The sequence below is a fragment of the Saccopteryx bilineata genome, chromosome X (genome assembly GCF_036850765.1).
Source record: "Saccopteryx bilineata isolate mSacBil1 chromosome X, mSacBil1_pri_phased_curated, whole genome shotgun sequence".
NCBI classification, from domain to species: Eukaryota; Metazoa; Chordata; class Mammalia; order Chiroptera; family Emballonuridae; genus Saccopteryx; species Saccopteryx bilineata.
In genome coordinates this window covers 146,355,872-146,378,021 of record NC_089502.1, presented here as the reverse complement: position 1 = coordinate 146,378,021, position 22,150 = coordinate 146,355,872, and the positions used below count along the sequence as shown (strand labels likewise).

General features: G+C 47.4%; 1 protein-coding gene across 1 annotated transcript in view; it reads left to right on the top strand.

Annotated features, from left to right (window-relative positions):
• The window catches only part of LOC136317876 (arylsulfatase F-like), a 71,494-nt gene that overhangs the window by 46,590 nt on the left and 2,754 nt on the right, over nt 1-22,150 (top strand). The window contains exons 5-9 of the mRNA XM_066250580.1: nt 2,240-2,362; nt 6,477-6,900; nt 13,504-13,640; nt 15,731-15,865; nt 19,458-19,620. Of these exons, the coding sequence (XP_066106677.1) occupies nt 2,240-2,362; nt 6,477-6,900; nt 13,504-13,640; nt 15,731-15,865; nt 19,458-19,620 (982 nt within the window). The remainder of the gene's footprint in view (nt 1-2,239; nt 2,363-6,476; nt 6,901-13,503; nt 13,641-15,730; nt 15,866-19,457; nt 19,621-22,150) is intronic.

Below are 22,150 nucleotides of genomic sequence, written 5' to 3'. Positions count from 1 at the left end.
CGGACATCACCCCTCGTATTTACCACCGTGTCCTGTGTGACCCACTGGGCTGGCTTCTGCCTTTTTCAGCTGTCAGGAGCCATCCTGCGAGGGATGAGCCCATGCACATCTTTGTCTGAACACATTTTTGGAGTCTTTTTTTGTTGGTTTTATTGCCTCTTTTGGATTCGTATCGCAGAATGGGATGGGTGAGTCATTCACAGAGTTATGGTTTAGGATGGGCGGCCCGTGAGGATGTCACGTAACCTTCGATGACCCTTCGCTGGTGATAAGATTAACCTGGACCCACGAACGTCAAATTATTTCTTCTGCTCTTGTTCTTGTCGGCAACTTGCCCGTGTCTGACTCTTGTTTATTTTATTTCCCTCTGCTGCTCGCTTTTTTTTTTTTTCAAAACTATCATTAGAAGAAATGTGTTTTGTGCACAGAGCATGGTTTTACCAACAAAAGAAAAAGAAAAAAAAATTAAATTTCAAACCACTTTCTCTTGAGTCTTACAGCTTCTGTTCTGAGAATTCTTGTCCCCAATATCCGGTCCTACAATCTGGAATTCTTTTTTTTTCTTCCTCTTCTTCTTCTTTCTTTCTTTTGACCCACACTGTCCTGTCCTGCTCAATTCCATTTCTGCTCGCCCCTGCCACTGTGTGAGCTCGGGCCCCGTTTGCGGAAGGAAAGGCAGGGACGGATCCGCTAAGAAGAGACCTCACCGGGGTCAGCGTGCTCAGAAGTGGTCACCAGGCCCAGGGGGCTGAGCGGAATGTCCCTTTCTCCAGAACCAGCTTGACCCCGGGGATGCCATCTGGGGGAGGGTGTTCTCCTATCCCTGGGTCTTTCCAAAACTCAATGGCTTCCTCTGTCCCTTCCCTATAATGACAAGTCTTTGCTGTCAAGAATGACTGGTCCCCACCCTACTTGACATCTGTATATATAGTTCAGTCATCAGAAATTCAAAACCTATGTGTTGACCCTTCCCACAGACCCCCGGCTTTAGGATTTGGAGAAGAATTGAGGTTATGCACCTGGCCTTACAAATAGATCTAAATTCTATCATCAGAAGAAACACACACACACACACACACACACACACACATATATTTAGCACAGGGGACAGGAAACTTTTTGACTGAGAGAGCCATGAATGCCACCTATTTTAAAATGTAATTCCGTGAGAGGCATACAACGACCCATGGACGTGACGCATTATCCAATAAAAATTTGGTGTTGTCCCGGAGGACAGCTGTGATTGGCTCCAGCCACCCGCCACCATGAACATGGGCGGTAGGAAATGAATGGATTGTAATCCAGGAGAATGTTTTCTATTTTTAACATTATTATTATTTTTTTTTATGAAAGATTCGTCTGCGAGCCAGAGGCAGCCATCAAAAGAGCCACATCTGGTTTTATATTTTTAACTTTATTATTTTTTTACGAAAGATTTGTCTGCGAGCCAGAGGCAGCCATCAAAGGAGGCACATCTGGCTTGCGAGCCATAGGTTCTCGACCCCTGCTTTACAGAAACAGAAGAGTTTGACACGTTGACGAGACTTTTTTTATTGTTTGACTTCTCCCTCTTCTGACATGTAGATTTTCCAAGTCGGGGGGCCAGCCATTTGTCTATGGAAGGGACGCCCCCGTGTCACATGCGCAGAGTTCTCCTGGGTGGCGTTTGCGGGGGGGGCACTCACTGTGTCACGCGTGGGTCTGCCCACAGCCGTGTAAAGGGGTGTTGCGTCACGGACCAGCCTGAGTTTTGTCTTAGGAGGACATACCATATTCTTTGCTCCTTAAGAACTGGCACGGGCATTTCCCCCTCCAACTTTGGGGGAAAAAAAGTGCATCTTATGGAGCGAAGAATACAGTCATTTCTTCCCCCAAAGGATGATTTCTTTTTTTAATTTTTTATTTATTCATTTTAGAGAGGAGAAGGAGAGAGAGAGAGAGAGAGAGAGAACGAGGAGAGATAGAGAGAGAAGGGGGGGAGGAGCTGGAAGCATCAACTCCCATATGTGCCTTGACCAGGCAAGCCCAGGGTTTCGAACCGGCGACCTCAGCATTTCCAGGTCGAGGCTTTATCCACGGCACCACCACAGGTCAGGCAGGATGATTTCTTGTTGTTGTTGTCCCTGGTCCATCATCTGTCCACCTCCCCAGCTCCGTGTCCTCCAGAACTCTCTCCCTGTCACCCGCCGGCATGCAGGGCTCTTCACGGTTTCTCTTGCTTCCTTACGTGACTGTGCAGGGATGGTTTCCAGCGGAACGGACCGCATCATCAACACCCTGAGCGCGCGCTCCGGACTCCCTCTCAACGAGACGACCTTCGCGGCCATCGTCAAGAAGCAGGGCTACCGGACGGGGATTATCGGTAAGGGAGCCGGCACGGACGTCCTGCCGATGACCTCTGGCTCGGTCATTGTTGCGCTTTGCTCAGTGGGGACGCGCTGTGACGATGCCCTGTTTACACACGCACACGCACACGCATGCATGTACTTACATAGAATCCTTCCTAAACTACTGCTGCCCGCCCTTGTTCTATCTGCATAGCTAAGGTGTGAGCGTGGTTTGGCAGGTAGGTAGGTTACTGGGTAGGTAGGTATTAGACAGTGAGGGCCATGTCACAGAAGGACGGATGAGTGGGAGAAGGGATGGTTAGATAGACAGGGGGATCGATCCATCCCACTGAAGCCCCTGCTCTTTCTGGATGTCTCTCCCACGTCTTCCTCAAGCGTCTCGTGCAAAGACGCTCTCCAAGATAAGGGTTGCAAGGCTGCCCGATGTCCACATCCTCCTTGGCAGACGGTGGACGCCCGCTGACCACCCACTAGCCACCATGGAGGGCATGTCACGGGTCCTTCCCAAGGACGGGCGAGATGGGCTGGGCGTCTTGAGCAGTGCGGGCAGGCAGGGTCAGGTCTGGGTTCTACTGGACACAGCCGCACCCTCCGGCCAGCGCCCAGACCCAGATGAAGGACATTGCGCCCCTTGGTCAGGAAGCGTCCATACCAGCCCTTTGTCCAGTCCCGTCGCTCATGAGGATGAAGTCACAGCAGAAAACCCCGCGGTGCCCCTGACTAGCCATGACCACGGTCTCCGGCCGTGTCATAAACCCCGTCTCCCTGGTCTCGTAGGCCACGAGCTGGCTTCTTTGCAAAGCTGAGCGACGCCTCAGAGGGTTTAAAGCCAGCGTGACTGAATAGAAATCACGGTCCTGATCAGTTACGTACCCTGACTTATTCTCATTCTTCCATCCACTCAAACGGACCGCAGGGAAGACCCTGTCCTCCCTGCCCCAGGGGACGGGCGTACCCTCCTGATGGCCCTTTGTGGGGTTGACCCTACGACTGTCCCTGTGTGAGAGGACACGGCAGGACCACCCCGTGCTCTTTTTGAAGCCCCTCCCCTTTTTGTATCCGATTCGACCCGGATGAAGGGAGCCCGATGGAGAACGGCACGGAGCAGGTGTCCGCGCATGCGTTATTGATGCGTGGTTGATGCGGTCCCGACGGCGGGCAGGGAGCCGTGAACGTGTCACAGCCACACACGGGGCCATTCTCTATGCCCGCGTGACGGGCCCGTGGGTTCACCGTCCAGGCTGTGGCGTGTTTCTCTGACGGAATCTACTAGTTCAGCGAGCTTCAGCATCAGACCCTGGGATTTCTGTCCGTCCACGTATCCATCCGTCCATCTGTCCATGCTGGGTCTGACTTCCAGCATTCTTCTATACCTACCTTTTCCTCTCTATTTATATAGCTATGTATCTATATAGCTGTTTCTCTACCTATCATCTATGCATTCATCGATGTATCTATCATCTATCAATCTATGTATCCATCATCTATCTATCTGTCTATTTCTCCATCATTTATACATTGATTGATCTATCATCTATCATCTATCTTTCTATCTATCTATCATCTATCTATCTATCTATCTATCTATCTATCTATCTATCTATGTATCCATCCCTCTATCATCTATTTCTCTATTTCTCTATCATTTATGCATTGATCGATCTATCATCTATCTATGTATCTATCTATGTATCTATGTATCTATCTATGTATCTATCTATCTATGTATCTATCTATGTATCCATCCCTCTATCATCTATTTCTCTATCATTTATGCATTGATTGATCTATCATCTATCTATCATCTATCTTTCTATCTATCTATCCATCCATCCATCATCTATTTCTTCATTTATGCATTGAGCTATCTATCTATCTATCTATCTATCTATCATCTACCCATCCATCCATCCATCCATCCATTTATCTATTTATCATTTATGCATTGATTGATCTATCATCTATCTATCATCTATCTTTCTATCTATCTATCCATCCATCCATCATCTATTTCTTCATTTATGCATTGAGCTATCTATCTATCTATCTATCTATCATCTACCCATCCATCCATCCATCCATCTATTTATCTATTTATCATTTATGCATTGATCGATCTATTATCTATCTATCTATCTATCATCTATTTATCTATTTCTTCATTTATGCATTGAGCTATCTATCTATCTATCTATCATCTATCATCTATCTATGTATCTACCTATCTATCATCTATCTATCCATCCATCCATCCATCATCTATTTGTCTATTTATCATTTATGCATTGATCAATCTATTATCTATGTATCTATCTATCTATCATCTATTCATCCATCCATCCATCCATCTATCTATCATCTACATCTGTATTCATCATGTATCAATCCTTTCCCTATCACTTATCTATGTTTGTGGCTATAACTTACACCTGTCTGTCTATCAACCTCTCCATCCATCCATCCATCCATCCATCCACAAAACATCTATGTACCTACATATTATCTTTCTCTCTCTCTCTCTCTCTCTCTCTCTATCATTCTATCATCTATCTATCCATCTATCATCTATTTATCTATTTCTCTATTATTTATGCATTGAGCTATCTATCTATCATCCATTCATCCACACATCATCTACATCTGTATTCATCGTGTATCAATCCTTTCCCTATCACTTATCTATGTTTGTGGCTATAACTTACACCTGTTTGTCTATCAACCTCTTCATCCATGCACCATCCACCCATCCATCCATCCATCCATCCATCCATCCATCCACAAACTGTCTATGTACCTACATATTATCTTTCTCTCTCTCTCTCTCTATCATTCTATCATCTATCTATCCATCTATCATCTATTTATCTATTTCTCTATCGTTTATGCATTGAGCTATCTATCTATCATCCATCCATTCACACATCATCTACACCTGTATTCATCATGTATCAATCTTTTCCCTATCATGTATCAATCTTTGTGGCTGTAACTTACACCCATCTATCAACCTCTCCATCCAAGCATCCATCCATCCATCCATCCATCCATCCATCCATCCACCCACCACACATCTATGTAACCTACATATTATCTTTCTGTGTGTGTGTCTCTCTCTATCATTCTATCATCTATCTATCCATCTATCATCTATTTATCTATCTATTTCTCTACCATTTATGCATTGAGCTATCTATCTATCATCCATCCATTCACACATCATCTACACCTGTATTCATCATGTATCAATATTTTCCCTATCATGTATCAATGTTTGTGGCTGTAACTTACACCTGTCTGTCTATCAACCTCTCCATCCAAGCATCCATCCATCCACCCACCACACATCTATGTACCTACATATTATCTTTCTGTGTGTGTGTGTCTCTCTCTATCATTCTATCATCTATCTATCCATCTATCATCTATTTATCTATTTCTCTATCATTTATGCATTGAGCTATCTATCTATCATCCATCCATCCACACATCATCTACACCTGTATTCATCATGCATCAATCTTTTCCCTATCATGTATCAATCTTTGTGGCTATAACACCCATCTATCAACCTCTCCATCCAAGCATCCATCCATCCATCCATCCACCCACCACACATCTATGTAACCTACATATTATCTTTCTTTGTGTCTCTCTCTGCCTGCCTATCTATCTATCTATCAATCCATCAATTCATTCCCCAATCACCCACCCCCTTCTATGACACATCCCTCACTGCCTAATACCTGTCTACTTACTTACCTACCTGTCTGTCTGTCTGTCCTCTGCGCTCTTCTGCATCTCTAGCTGCTGCTGTGACCTGTCCTCTCTGTCAGTGACAAACTGGCCGGCTCACACACTTGCCGGAAACTCACCATGGCCTTTTCCTCCCTTGATGTTACATCCAGCCTCTTCCCTCATGACCCGATTGGCAAGATGCCACCCTGCCCACCGAGGAGGCAATGGTCAGTTCGTGCTGCCCGTTGACCTCGAAGGGAAAGAACATTGCTTACTCCATCTTTGTGCCTTCCACGAGCGTTCTGAAAAAAAGGGGGAAAAAAAAGATCACATGGCGTTTCTGACACGTACGTGAGCATACCGTGTGTGATTGGCGTGTGTCTCTCGTGACAGGCAAATGGCACCAGGGTTTGAACTGCTTCTCCCAGAGTGACCACTGCCACCACCCCGATGCCTACGGGTTCGACTACTTCTACGGCATGCCCTACACCCTGTACGACCGCTGCTGGCCGGACCCCTCGCGCCAGGCCGAGCTCGCCGTCGGGGCCGGGATGTTCTTCTGCCTGCAGATGGTGGCCGTGGCTGCGCTGGCCATCGCGGTGGGCAACCTGGGCCGCCTGGTCCGCGTCCCCTGGGTCCTCGTCCTCTTCCTGGCCTTCCTGGTCTTCCTCCTGGGCTACTTCTGGTACACCAGCTTCGCCTCGTCCCTGTACTGGGACTGCCTCCTCATGCGGCAGCACGACATCACCCAGCAGCCCGGGGACGCAGGCCGGGCGGGGGCCACCATGCTGAAGGAGGCCGTCTCCTTTCTAGACAGGTAATCACCATTTCTTCCTCCATTCCTTCTCCCTTCCTTCCTTCCTTCCTTCCTTCCTTCCTTCCTTCCTTCCTTCCTTCCTTCCTTCCTCCTTCCTTCCTTCCTTCCTTCCTTCCTTCCTCCCTCCCTCCCTCCCTCTTCCCTCCTTCCCTAGTTCCTTCCTTCCTCCCTCCCTCCTTCCTTCCTTCCCTCTCTCCCTCCCTCCCCTCTTCCTTCCTTCCTTCCTCCCTCCCTCCCTCCCTCCCTCCCTCCCTCCCTCCCTCCCTCTTCCCTCCTTCCCTAGTTCCTTCCTTCCTCCCTCCCTCTTCCCTCCTTCCCTAGTTTCTTCCTTCCTCCCTCCCTCCTTCCTTCCTTCCCTCTCTCCCCCCTCCCCTCTTCCTTCCTTTCTTTCCTCCCTCCCTCCCACCTCCCTCCCACCTTCCTTCCTTCTTTTTCTTCCTTCCTCCTTCCCTCCCTCATGTTCTTCCTCCCTCCTTTCTTTCCTTTCTTCCTTCCTTCCTTACTCCTTTCCTCCCTCTCTCCTCTTCTTTCCCTCATTTCTTCCTTCTTTTTCTTCCTTTCTCCCTCCTTCTCTCCCTTCTTCCTCCCTCCCTTCCTTCCTTCCTTCCTTCCTTCCTTCCTTCCTCCCTCCTTTCCTCCCTCTCTCCTCCTCCTTCCCTCCTTCCTTCCTTCTTTTTCTTCCTTCCTCTCTCCCTCCCTCCCTCTCTTCCTCTCTCTCTCCCTTCTTCCTCTCTTCCCTCCTTCCTTCTTTCATTTATTTCTTCTTTCCCTTCTTTCTTCCCTCTCTCCCTCCTTATCACAATAAGAGGATGAGTATCTTTAAAAAATTAGATGTGTTTGCTCGAGCCATGTTGACTTGAGCCCTGGAATACTCGTCACTGGGGACAGACAATGAGGTCACATGTTTTAGAGGCACCTTCCGATGGTGCCTGACAAAGTGGTATTTTTTCTTAAGGTGAGAGGAGGGGAGATGGAGAGACAGACTCTGACATGCGCCCTGAACGGGATCCACTGGGAAACCCCTTATCTGGGGCTGATGCTCGAGTATTGGGCTATTTTTAGCACCTGAGACTAATGTAGCACCTGTGCTCCAATGTAGCTATCGTCAATGGCCAGGGATGCTGCTCGAGCCAATTAAGCTACTGGCTGCAGGAGGGGAGGAAAGAGAGAAAGGGGAGAGAAGCAGATGTACGCTTCTCCTGTGTGCCCTGACCAGGAATTGAACCCAGGACATCCATATGCCAGGACGACTCTCTATCCACTGAGCCACCAGCCAGGGCCAGGAGGTGGTGATCTTTTTTGAGACCCTGTGATCGGAGCTGCAATCTCTCCGCTGGCCATGAGATTCACATTTGGTGGAACGAAGCAGGCAGACTCCCCAGTTGAACGAAACTCTAAAGTGTCGCCGATGTATTTCCGAGGCGTACCCACTTAGAAGAAGAGATATATTTGCCAGGGAAGCAGACAACAGCCACAGCCGGCCACCCCCTTGTCTCTCTGCGAGGGAAACAGTCCTCCCGGAAAAATGAGCTCCAGAGGGCTTATTACTGAGTTGACGACGTACAAGAATTGATTGGAATCGGTGCAAAGCTCAGTGCTCCGAGGACGCAGTCACTAGGAAGTTTCCGAGGGACCCACATTGCGTCGTTGGGGCGTCTCACAGAAACAGGCTGTGAGCGCTCATCTTTCTTTTTATTTATTCATTTTAGAGAGGAGAGGGAGAGACAGAGAGAGAGAGAGGGAGAGAGAGGAGAGAGAGACAGAGAGAGAGAGAGACAGAGGGAGGAGCTGGAAGCATCAACTCCCCTATGTGCCTTGACCAGGCAAGCCCAGGGCTTCGAACCAGCGACCTCAGCATTTCCAGGTCGACGCTTTATCCACTGCGCCACCACAGGTCAGGCTCATCTTTGTTTCTTTTTCCAACACGGACGATGGCTTTGTCTTGGTCCATCGTGCTGGCTGGACTTCCAGCCTGACTTCCCATCCGGCGCTGAGAATGCCTTCAAGCAGGTGGTGAAAACACAATATAGCTCCACAGGTGTAAGTCTAGACTCTAGGGCCACAGCACCTGAGTCTGCAAACGTGGGGAACAGCACAAAGAAGGGGGGAGAGTGAGCAGGCATGCAGGTCACAGATGTGAAGCCATAAGAGAAAAAAATAAATGTCTTTCAAAGAATCTGGAAGCCACGTGGTCCCAGCATCAGACCTGCCAGGCTAAAGATGGTGTGAGGAAAACTCCCTGTTTTCGACTATTCTGTAGAATTGACTAAGGATATAAAAAAAAACCTGTTCTTTATTTATTTCGGTTTCAAACATCGAGGTCCTTTTCTCGCCCTTCCGTGACAGTTGACATTTAATATGATAGGAATTGCGGGCGTACGGTATAGTGGTTGGAGCTGAAGAGGCAATCTTGCTGATATGTCCAGGGTCCGCCTGGCCCCACGCGCAGTGATGACCGTAGGACTGACTCTGTCCCCTGTGCTGGATGTGACGTCCTGTGACTGTGCTGTGACTGCCCACCTGTGCCTCTCAGTCCCTTCTTCTTGGTCACCCGGACCCCCACACTCCCTGCCCTCTGGTGACCGTCCGTCTGTTGCCTGTGTCTGTGAGTCTGTTCCAATTGGGTTTATTTTGTTTTCTAGATTCCACATAAAAGAGAAATGGCATGCTCCTTGTTGTTCTCTGTCTGACTAGTGTTGGTCAGCGTAATGTCCCCGGGGTCCAGCCGTGCTGTCATAGATGACCATGGTTCATTCTTTTTTAAGGCTGCGTAGTATTCCAGTGTGTGTGTGTCCATATATAATATATATATTGTGGATATTATTTAATAAATATATTATATATAATATTTATTTAATATATTATATATATTATATACTGTATATATAATATATTATATATAATATATTTATATTTATTATATATATAATATAGTATATTAAATATATATGATATATATTATTTAATATATTATATAATATATAAAATATATCATATTATATATTATATATAATATTTATTTAATATATTATATATTACATATTATATATATAATATATTTATATTTATTATACATATAATATATTCTTTTTTTTTTTTTGTACTTTTCTGAAGCTGGAAATGGGGGAGAGACAGTCAGACAGACTCCCGCATGCGCCCGACTGGGATCCACCCGGCACGCCCACCAGGGGCGACGCTCTGCCCACCAGGGGGCGATGCTCTGCCCTTCCGGGGCGTTGCTCTGCCGCGACCAGAGCCACTCTAGCGCCTGGGGCAGAGGCCAAGGAGCCATCCCCAGCGCCCGGGCCATCTTTGCTCCAATGGAGCCTTGGCTGCGGGAGGGGAAGAGAGAGACAGAGAGGAAGGGGGGGGTGGAGAAGCAAATGGGCGCTTCTTCTGTGTGCCCTGGCCGGGAATCGAACCCGGGTCCCCCCGCACGCCAGGCCGACGCTCTACCACTGAGCCAACCGGCCAGGGCTATACATATAATATATTATATTAAATATATATAATACATTATATGATATATATATGATATATATATATGCACCATAGCTTTTAATGCAAGGATCTTGTGTGACCAGATAGCTACCGTTGTCCTCACGCCATGGCGTAGGTAGAGATGGCCGAGGTTTAGGCTGTTGTAGGTGCCAATCTGTAGCTATTGGGCAAATGAACTCCCCCCTTCCCCCTGCTGTTCTTTCCAAGGTGCAGAGAGTTCCAGAAACTCCGACCGAGGGAACATTAGCACAGCTTTTACGTATAAACAGGTGATCTCGTTCCTCAGTGGCACGTCTGTGAGTTTCCCAGGAGTGACCTTAAAAATGTACAGGGGCTCTGGCCAGTTGGCTCAGTGGCAGAGCATCGGCCTGGCATGCAGGAGTCCCGGGTTCGATTCCCGGCCAGGGCACACAGGAGAAGCGCCCATCTGCTTCTCCACCCCTCCCCCTCTCCTTCCTCTCTGTCTCTCTCTTCCCCTCCCGCAGCCAAGGCTCCATTGGAACAAAGTTGGCCCGGAAACTGAGGATGGCTCCATGGCCTCTGCCTCAGGCGCTAGAATGGCTCCGGTTGCAACAGAGCGACGCCCCAGAGGGGCAGAGCATCGCCCCCTGGTGGGCATGTCGGGTGGATCCTGGTTGGGCGCATGCGGGAGTCTGTCTGACTGCCTCCCCGCTTCTCACTTTGGAAATATAGAAAAAAAATAATGTCACAGAACAGGATGTATTCATTCTCATTCTAGACAGCAGACATCCAAATCAAGGTGTGTATCTGTGTATGTGTGTGTGTGTGTGTCTGTGTGATACTTGTCTGGGACTATTGAGCCACAGGAAGGTGTCAAGGAGAATAGGACTTTCGTTTTAGCTCTGTTGCGACTTCTGGGTGCATCCCTGGCTCCAGGGGTGGGTCCTTCCTGCCCCTCTCAGCTTCCGGTTATTTCCAGAAACCTCCGCTGCTTTTTGGCTTGTGGCCGCATCTCTCTAACTTGTGCCGGTGTCTTCTCCAAACGCGCCTTCCCCCTGAGGGTGTCTGCGAGGCCCCCAAGAGCCTGTTTCCTGTGTGGAAGCCCGCCACCAGTTATCGGATTCTGAGCTGACCCTACCCCGGTCCCACCTCTTCTTCTTAAGTCATTCTATCTCCAAAGACCGCTACATTCACAGTCGAGCACATCCGGGGTCCCGCTGCCTGTCACGAACCCCAAAATCCACCAGAACAACCCCTCTCGAGCCGGCTTTATTTAGAACAGGGGTCCCCAAACTTTTTACCCAGGGGCCAGTTCACTGTCCCTCAGACCATTGGAGGGCCAGACTATAAAAAAAACTATGAACAAATCCCTATGCACACTGCACATATCTTATTTTAAAGTAAAAAAAACAAAACAGGAACAAATACAATATTTAAAGTAAAGAACAAGTAAATTTAAATCAACAAACTGACCAGTATTTCAATGGGAACTATGGGCCTGCTTTTGGCTAATGAGCTGGTCAATGTCCGGTTCCATATTTGTCACTGCTAGATGTAACAAGTGATGTGACGTGCTTCCGGAGCCGTGAGGCATGCATCCCACATCACCGGAAGTAGTACTGTATGTGAGCGATGCCATGCTTTGCGTCTCTCACTGACCACCAATGAAAAAGGTACCCCTTCCGGAAGTGCAGCAGGGGCCGGATAAATGGCCTCAGGGGGCCGCATGTGGCCCACGGGCTGTAGTTTGGGGACCCCTGATTTAGAAGGAGGAGATAACAGAAGGCAAGGCGGTTTGGAGTTCAGGGGAAAAACGGTAAATTCCTCCTGGAATCAGGACTCTGTGAGAGGAAGGGTCATAGCTGTTCAGTGTTCTGCGGTCAGAGTCTGGGAGGCTGATTCACAGACAGCAATCAGCTGTCCCGACAAAGGGCTAACTGCTTACTGACCTCCCACAGCCCGGGTAGGTCTGGTTAGTGGCTCTCCTTTGCTGAAACAACTGTTTTTTCGTGTCTCGATCCGTACACCAGTCAGTTAAGACCAGAAGTAGAAACGTCCGTTACCGAGTCTATTAGCTACAACTAAGGGTAAAAATTTTAAATTCTGGGGGTTCCCTCTGTGAGGAACACCATTCAAATCAATAAACTGTGACACACACACACTCTCTCTCTCTCTGTTTTTTTTTCTTTCTGTTGTTGTTTCTTTTTTGGTTTATTTTTCTCCCATTCTTTGCTCTTTGATGTCACGTCAGAGAGAGCTAAACTCTCCGCAAGATGGGAACTGGATTCTGTGCTGCCCGGGTTAGCTGGGCACCCGCCTTCCCTGCGGACAGATTTTTAGACCTTGAAGGGGGTCGACCTCGTCCCCTGCGCCCTCACACGGGAATCAAAGGCATGTGGACGGACTGATTCTAGACATTTCTGCCCCTGCTGGCCTGTGTGCTGTGAGTGTGTCGATGTTTGTTTGTTTGTTTTTTGTGCCAGAGACAGAAAGAGGGACAGATAGGGGCAGACAGACAGGAAGGGAGAGAGATGAGAGACATCAATTCTTCGTTGCGGCACCATAGTTGTTCATTGATTGCTTTCTCATAGGTGCCTTGACTGTGGGGCTACAGCAGAGCGAGTGACCTTCGGTCCAAGCTGGTGAGCTTTTGCTCAAACCTGGCGACCTCGGGGTGTTGAACCTGGGTCCTACGCGTCCCAGTCCGACGCTCTATCCACTGTGCCACCACCTGGTCAGGCTCGATGTTTCTAATAAACCTCAGTGGTGATGCCGTCTCTTGCGTGGCGTGTGGCATGACTCGAGCCTGAGCTGTTGACAGTGAGCCACGCAGAGCTGGCTTGGGGTTGTCACTCGGTTGTCACCTGTGAGTGCAGGATGTCCTGCTCATGTCCTGACACCTGAGAGGAAGCACGGTGACGACACTGCAAAATTTGGGGACCCAGTCCAGACGCCGGAGGGTCCTGGGGGATCAGCTCCGGGTAGAATAGTCTCTGGAAGGGGCTGCTTCTTCCTGTGTCCGCTCTCGTGGGTCGTGGAGGAGGACCCCAGAGGGAACTGGTTCTGCGTGTCGAAGGAGCCATGTGGTGCCCATTCGGAAAACACGCTCGCTCAAAGGTGATGTGGTCGCTGTCTTCGCAGGCACCGTGAAGAACCGTTCCTCCTGTTTTACTCTTTCCTTCACGTCCACACGCCTCTCCCCACGACAGAGGACTTCCTGGGCACCAGTGGGCACGGCTTATACGGCGACAACGTGCAGGAGATGGACTTCTTGGTGGGTAAGTGGCCGGAACCAGCGTCGTCGGCGGAACCTCCGTGCTTCGATCGCTCGGGACGCCCGGTAACCGTTCCCCGGCCGCCCTTTGAAGAAGGCTTTGGGGTGCGGCCCTCTGAGGACCAAGCGAGACTGTTCTCACAGGGAACGGTGGGTCCTTGACATAGATGACATGACTCGTAAGCACAGCGGGCAGAGGGGACGTAAAAATAGTGTTCTCTTCTCTCCCCATCGGCTGGTCCTAGGTTGGACTTTTTGTGTGAAGTCCAACGTCAAATCACATCACCATGGTCTTAGGTCGAACAGCACATCCACCCTTATTTCGGGCCAGCCAGGTGCTGAGATCTGAATTTGGGGGTTGGTGAGTCAGACACCTGAGCCCCGATAAGCCAACACCACAGAAGGAGGGTGTATTCCTGATGTGCTCATGATCTGTATACTAATGAGCCCGGATTGGGGGGACACAGACTTCAGCCAGACTGTTTTCCCCACATAGGATGTCAGCATGAGATATAGTTCAGACGCTTCCGGAATCAAACCATGAGAACGGTGTGGACTCACCGTCCTTGGAATAGGGAAATGATTTTAAAAAATCATTTAAAGCAGTGATCCCCAACCCCTGGGCAGCAGACTGGTACCAGTCTGTGGGCCATTTGGTACCGGTCCGCAGAGAAAGAATAAATAACTTACCTTATTTCCGTTTTATTTCTATTTAAGTCTGAACGATGTTTTATTTTTAAAAAATGACCAGATTCCCTCTGTTACATCCATCTAAGACTCACTCTGGACGCTTGTCTCGGTCACATGATACATTTATCGGTCCCACCCTAAAGGCCGGTCCGTGAAAATATTTTCTGACATTAAACCGGTCCGTGGGCCATTTGGTACCGGTCTGCAGAGAAAGAATAAATAACTTACATTATTTCCATTTTATTTATATGTATATTTAAGTCTGAACGATGTTTTATTTTTAAAAAATGACCACAGTCCCTCTGTTACATCCATCTAAGACTCACTCTGGACGCTGGTCTCGGTCACGCGATACATTTATCCGTCCCACCCTAAAAGCCAGGTCCGTGAAAATATTTTCTGACATTAATCCGGTCCGTGGGCCATTTGGTACCGGTCCACAGAGAAAGAATAAATAACTTACGTTATTTCTGTTTTATTTATATTGAAGTCTGAACGATGTTTTATGTTTTAAAAAATGACCAGATTCCCTCTGTTACATCCGTCTAAGACTCACTCTGGACGCTGGTCTCGGTCACGTGATACATTTATCCGTCCCACCCTAAAAGCCAGGTCCGTGAAAATATTTTCTGACATTAAACCGGTCTGTGGCCCCAAAAAAGGTTGGAGACCACTGATTTAAAGCATTGAAATGCCTCTTTAATGACGTGGGGCAGGTGCCCTGAACCAGGACGCCACAAATCCGTGTTAGGGAGTCTGACCTGTGGTCCCCCCTTCGACGACGCCTTCCAGGTGTGTTGACAGAAACAAGGATATTCTTTGCAGAGAGCACGTCCCGTGAGATGTTTGTTTTTTTTTGTTTTTTTGTTTTTTTTCTGAAGCTGGAAACGGGGAGAGACAGTCAGACAGACTCCCGCATGCGCCCGACCGGGATCCACCTGGCATGCCCACCAAGGGGCGACGCTCTGCCCACCAGGGGGCGATGCTCTGCCCCTCCGGGGTGTCGCTCTGCCACGACCAGAGCCACTACAGTGCCTGGGGCAGAGGCCAAGGAGCCATCCCCAGCGCCCGGGCCATCTTTGCTCCAATGGAGCCTTGGCTGCAGGAGGGGAAGAGAGAGACAGAGAAGAAGGAGAGGGGGGGGGTGGAGAAGCAGATGGGTGCTTCTCCTGTGTGCCCTGGCTGGGAATCGAACCCGGGACTTTTGCACGTCAGGCCGACGCTCTACCACTGAGCCAACCGGCCAGGGCCGAGATGTTTGTTTTTAACATGTTAGCACGATGGGACGCCTTTCAGCCAACACGGGTTGTTGCCAAGACTCCCCGAGGGACACGCCAGGTACCAGGGCCGTCCCGGGTACCTGGAAATCGTGAGTGTCACGGGTCCGTCTCTTTCTCGTTTCAGGCAAACTTCTCGACGCCATTGACAACCTGGGGCTGAGGAACCATACCTTTGTCTACCTGACGTCGGACCACGGCGGGCACTTGGAAGCCAGGCTGGGCCAACTTCAGCTGGGCGGATGGAACGGGATTTACAAAGGTGAGGAGGAATGACCGTCCCCCGGGGGTGAGGGTGTCCTTGTGAGTGTCGGGGGGGGGGTCCTCTTGTGCCCGTTGTCATAAAAATCCGTGGCACGGACTACCACGAAGCACTCAGCGAGATGATGTCAATGGGCGCTCGGGGGAAAAAGTTAAAGTGTAGGGCTGACATCCAAGGATATTGACCTTAAATCACCCACGTTTCTGGGAAACCCTATAGGCATCAGCCTGTTCTGTTAATCCCGAGAGATTAAAAAGTATGAACACGAGCAGATGATGACTCAAGTGAGTCCCGGGATGAGTTGAGTGTCTAATCGTTGGTGAGATCGATAAGAGAACAGAGACCTGACCAGTGTGGGTGGTGCAGTGGATAGAGTGCTGACTTGGGTCGCTGAGGTCCCTGGTTCAAAACCCCGGGGGTCACCGGCTTGAATCCAGGCTCATCAGCTTGAGCGCGGGGTCACCGGCTTGAGCGAGGGGGGCTACAGACGTGACCCCATGGTCACTGGCTTGAGTCCGAAAGTCACTGGCTTGAGTCCAAAGGTCACTGGCTTGAGCCCAAGGTCACTGGCTTGAGCCCAAGGCCGCTGGCTTGAGCATGGGGTCACTGGCTCAGCTGGTGCCCCCCTGGTCAACTAAAGTGCTGCAACAAAGAGTTGATTCTTTTCATCTCTCCTCCTGTCTGTCTCTCTTTGTAAAAATAAAGGATGAAGGGAATGAAAAATAAGGAGGCAGACAGGGATGATAGGAAGGAGACAAGTCCAGGGCATTTTGGAACTCTTCTTTCTCTCTCTCTCATTTTCTTTCTTTCTTTCTTTCTTTCTTTCTTTCTTTCTTTCTTTCTTTCTTTCTTTCTTTCTTTCTTCAGAGACAGAGAGTCAGAGAGAGGGATAGATAAGGACAGACAGACAGGAACGGAGAGAGATGAGAAGCATCAATCATCAGTTTTTTGTTGCGACACCTTAGCTGTTCATTGATTGCTTTCTCCTATGTGCCTTGACCGCGGGCTTTCAGCAAACTGAGTGACCCCTTGCTCAAGCCAGTGACCTTGGGTCCACGCTGGTGAGCCCACACTCAAACCAGATGAGCCCGCGCTCAAGCTGGCAACCTCAGGGTCTCAAACCGGGGTCCTCTGCATCCCAGTCTGACACTCTACCCACTGTGCCACTGCCTGGTCAGGCTGCAGATTTTTCTTTGTAAGAGTTTATTTGACCCGACCTGTGGTGGCACAGTGGATAAAGCGTTGACCTGGAAACACTGAGGTCACCGATTCGAAACCCCGGGCTTGCCCGATCAAGGCACATATGGGAGTTGATGTTTCCTACTCCTCCCCCTTCTCTCTCTCTCTCTCTCTCTCTCTGTTTCCTCTCTAAAATAAATAAATAAGATCTTAAAATAAAGAGTTTCTTTGACCCAAACCGATGACCGACACCAGGGAGCAAGATTTCAAAGATTTCTGCTCTATATTTGAGAGGAAGGCCAGTTACAGCAAGCGAGCTGGGGATGGGATTATAGGATAATTTCCAAGAATATCGGGTCTCTTGAGGGTGAGCAGGCCCTCTGAGGGGCGTTTCTTCTCGTCCTTCTAAGGTGTGCTAACCTAGATGCACAAGGACAAAATAACAAGGCTGGTTTACAACTTTTCACTCAAGGAGTTCTTTGCCTCCGGTGTGAGAAGTCAACTGGAGTCTACCCAGTTAGGAATGTGTGGTCAGATCACCTTGGGAGGCCACCTTCCTAACACTCTCTCTCCTTCTCATCCGTGAAGGAGATAATAAAAGCCCCTTAAATTGTGATGTTTGTGCTGGTCATCCTGGGTGTGCAATGTTCACTTCTGGAATTCCTTCTCCGTAAAGCCCGGATTTGGACAAATAAATGGGCGCCTATCCATACTATCCCATTCGATGACTTTTCCAGCATGCTAAATTCAAGCAGTCAACAAAACAGACAAAACATGCCCACCTTTGTGACCGGTGAGGGCACGGTGGACAGAGCATCGCCTTGGGATGCTGAGGTCTCTGGTTTGAAGCTGAGGTCGCTGGCTTGAGTGTGGGTTCACCAGCTTGAACGAGAGGTCACTGGCTTGAGTGTGGGCTCAACAGCTTGAGTGTGGGCTCACCAGCTTGAACGAGAGCTTGCTAGCTTGAGTGTGGGCTCACCAGCTTGAACGAGAGCTTGCTAGCTTGAGTGTGGGCTCACCAGCTTGAGCACAGGGTTGCCAGGATGAGCCTGTGGCCATGGGCTTGAGCACGGGATCATCAACGTAACCTCAAGGTCGCTGGCTTGAGCCCAGAGGTCACTGGCTTGAGCTCAAAGGTCTCTGACTTGAGCCTCAGGTCGCTGGCTTGCATGTGTGCTCACCAGTTTGAACAAGGGGTTGCCAGCTTGAGTGTGAGGTTGCCAACTTGACCACAGGGTTGCTAGCTTGAATGTGGGGTCACCAGCTTGACCACAGGGTTGCTGGGTTGAGCCTGAGGCCATGGGTTTGAGCATGGGATCATCAACATAATCTCAAGGTCGCTGGCTTGAGCCCAAAGGTCACTGGCTTGAGCTCAAAGGTCACTCACTGGCTTGAGCCCAAGGTCGCTGGCTTGAGTTTGCGCTCACCAGCTTGAACAAGGGGCTTCCAGCTTGAGTGTGAGGTTGCCAACTTGACCACAGGGTTGCTAGCTTGAATGTGGGGTCACCAGCTTGACCACAGTGTTGCTGGGTTGAGCCTGGGGCCATGGGCTTGAGCATGGGATCATCAACGTAACCTCAAGGTCACTGGCTTGAGCCCAAAGGTCACTGGCTTGAGCCCAAGGTCGCTGGCTTGTGCAAGGGGTCACTGGCTACCCACCCAGTCAGGGCACATATGAGAAAGCAATTGATGAGCAAGTAAAGTGCCAGAACTTTGAGTTGATGCTTCTTAATTCTCTCCTCTCTCTCTTTCTCTCTCTGTCTCTCTCTCTCTCTCAAAAACTTTTTTCTACCTTAGAGAAATTTATATTGTCATGAAAAGAGGCATGTAAAAAAAAATGAATAAGTAAATTATGTCATAGGTCTGAAGGAAGGAAGTAATTCAGAAATGTTGGCCTGACCTGTGGTGGCACAGTGGATAAAGCGTCGACCTGGAAATGCTGAGGTCGCCAGTTTGAAACCCTGGGCTTGCCTGGTCAAGGCACATATGGGAGTTGATGCTTCCAGCTCCTCCCCCCTGTCTCTCTCTTCTCTCTCTCTCTCTCTCTCTCTCTCTCTCTCTCTCTCTCCTCTCTAAAATGAATAAATAAAATAAAATAAAAAAGTTATAAAATTAAAAAAAATGTTGATCGGAAAAGGATGGAGAAATATAGAGCAGAAACAATGATAGAATAAGGTATTTTACATAAAGTCTTCATTGAGAAAGTACCTTTGACTAAGAAACTATCAGCAGCCCCTTCTCCCCCCACCAAACTTCACTGCAGGGATGTGTCCAGCTGACCTTATCAGGGCTCTCTCTGCCCTTGCCGGGCAATGAGCAGAGACGAGACGTTGTTGGTGCTGTTGCTTTACATTTTTGAAGAGTCTTCTCGCAGTGACTGTTGGAACTGACAGGTCATTGCTTTGCCTCGCAGGGGGAAAAGGCATGGCCGGGTGGGACGGCGGGATCCGCGTCCCTGGACTCATCCGATGGCCCGGAAAGCTGCCGGCTGGAAGGGTGATTGATGAGCCTACAAGCTTGATGGACGTCCTACCAACTGTGGCAGCTCTGACAGGAGGAACTGTCCCTGAGGACCGGTGAGGCCATCGAATTGGTGCCCAGACCTTGTTTGTTTTTTTTTTTTTTTTTCCTTTGTCTTGAGAAGGTTCTGGTCAATGGAGGGAAACCCTGTCCTAACAGGTACAATTCCCGCCCAGTGCCCAGGTAAACGTTCACCTGTGTGTATGGCTAGATGCATTGATCATTATTCAGACAGCAGGCTGCAGTTTTGCTTTGGGAGGAAGAGGAAGACAAGAAGGTTTCAAGATAAGAATATAGGTAGTCTATCTATCTATCATCTATCTATCTATCTATCTATCATCATCATCATCTATCCATCATCTATCCATCCATCCATCCTTTCTTTCATCTATCTATCTATCTATCTATCTATCTATCTATCTATCTATCTATCAATCATCATCATCTATCCATCATCTATCCATCCATCCATCCATCCTTTCATCTATCTATCTATCTATCTATCTATCTATCTATCTATCTATCTATCTATGTTCTATTTATCTATCTATCATGTTCTATCTATCTATCATCTATCTATCATGTTCTATCTATCATCTATCTATCTATCATCTATCTATCTATCTATCTATCTATCTATCTATCTATCTATCTATCTATCTATCTATCATGTTCTATCTATCTATCATCCATCCATCATTCATTCATTTGTCTATCTATCTATCTATCTATCTATCTATCTATCTATCATGTTCTATCAATCATCATCATCTATCCATCATCTATCCATCCATCCATCCATCCTTTCATCTATCTATCTATCTATCTATCTATCTATCTATCTATCTATCTATCTATCATGTTCTATCTATCTATCTATCTATCTATCATCCATCCATCATTCATTCATTTGTCTATCTATCTATCTATCTATCTATCTATCTATCATCTATCTCTCATGCATGCATCCATCCATCATTCCTTTTATTCATCCATCTATCTATCCATCTGTCTATTTATCTATCTATCAACCTACCTATCTTAAACTTTATGAGAAAGTGTAAAGTTGATTTCCAAAGGGCCTGCATCATTTGGCCTGACCACCAGCAAATAAATGACAGTTTCAGTTACTCCACATCCTTGACAACACTTAAAACGGTCAGCCTTTTTAAATTTTACCCTTTTCAAGTGTGGCTGGGAATCTCACTAGGTATTAATTTGTGTTTTCCTAGTGAATAACGATGTTGAACACCGCTGTGGGCACTCATTCCATATCTGTATCTCTTCTGTGTCAAGAGTCTGTTCAAATCTTGAGCCCACGTGTTTGAATTGGGTATTTTTTTATTGTTGAATTGTCAGAGCTCTTTACATATTCTGGTTATAATGTCTTTATCCGTTATGTGTTCTGCTAACATTTTCTTCCACTTTGTGGCTGGTCTTTCCATTTTTGTACATTGTCATTTGAAAAGCAGAACATTTTGATTTTGATAATGGCAATTTGTCACATTGTCTTTTATAGATTGTCATTTTTATGCTCTCTCAAGTACAAAGGTTTCCTTCTACATTTTCTTTTAGATCTTGTTTCAAGTGTTACATTGAGCTTTATAGTTGATGTTGAGTTGAACTGTATATATGGTGTGAGGTATGGGATGAGATTTATTTTTCTTGCATGTAGATATCAAATCTTTCTAGTGCTATTTATTGAAAGACTTCTTGTACTGAGTTAGGTTGGGCATTGGTTAAAAATCAATTGACAAGCTATGCATTGATCTAGTTCTAGAGTCCCCCTGTTCCATTGATTCATGTACCTGTCCTTATGTGAATGCCACACTATTTTGATGACTGTCACATGATAGTAAAATTTTGAATCATGTAGTGTGAGTGTGAAAACTATTTTCTTTCTTTTTTCTTTTCCCCCCAAATCTTTTTAGGCTATTTTAGTTTCTTGTTTTCCTTTAAAATTTTTAGAATAAAGTTCTCAATGTACAAAAGGCCATATTTTTCAGGGATTCTTTAAAAATTGAGATTGTATTGAATGGGTGCATCAATTTGTTCAAGACTGACATCTTAACGATTCTGAGTGTTCCAATCTGTGACCATGTTTACCCAGGTATGCCTCTTCTCAGGTGTTCTGTGCCTTTTAACACACAAACGTTTAACATTAAAATAAAAAAAGGTGTCTTTTGATGGTTTCTGTTTCTCAATGTTGTCATAAAATGACACGTAAAAAAAAGTAACATCCAGCTGTTCCTTGCTAAATTAGAGGGATACAATTGATTTTTTTTTTTTTTCAACTGTTGATCTTGACTTCATGACCTTGATTAGCTCACCTACTCACTGCAGTAGTTTTTTGGAAAGATCACCGATGAAAAAACAAACGATTTTACTGGGTGAACAAAGACCGATTTACTTCTTTTACGACCATTTCAGAAATTATGCGGGGGGCTTATTCTGTTTTCTACCATGCGGTAGGCTTTGTGACTATTGTTCTTTAATAGAAAGTAAAAAATACCTTTTCAAGCATAAGAAAAAAAGTGTCTATTTTTTTGGAGTTCTCATTACAACTCTTTCTCAGGTCGTCATAAA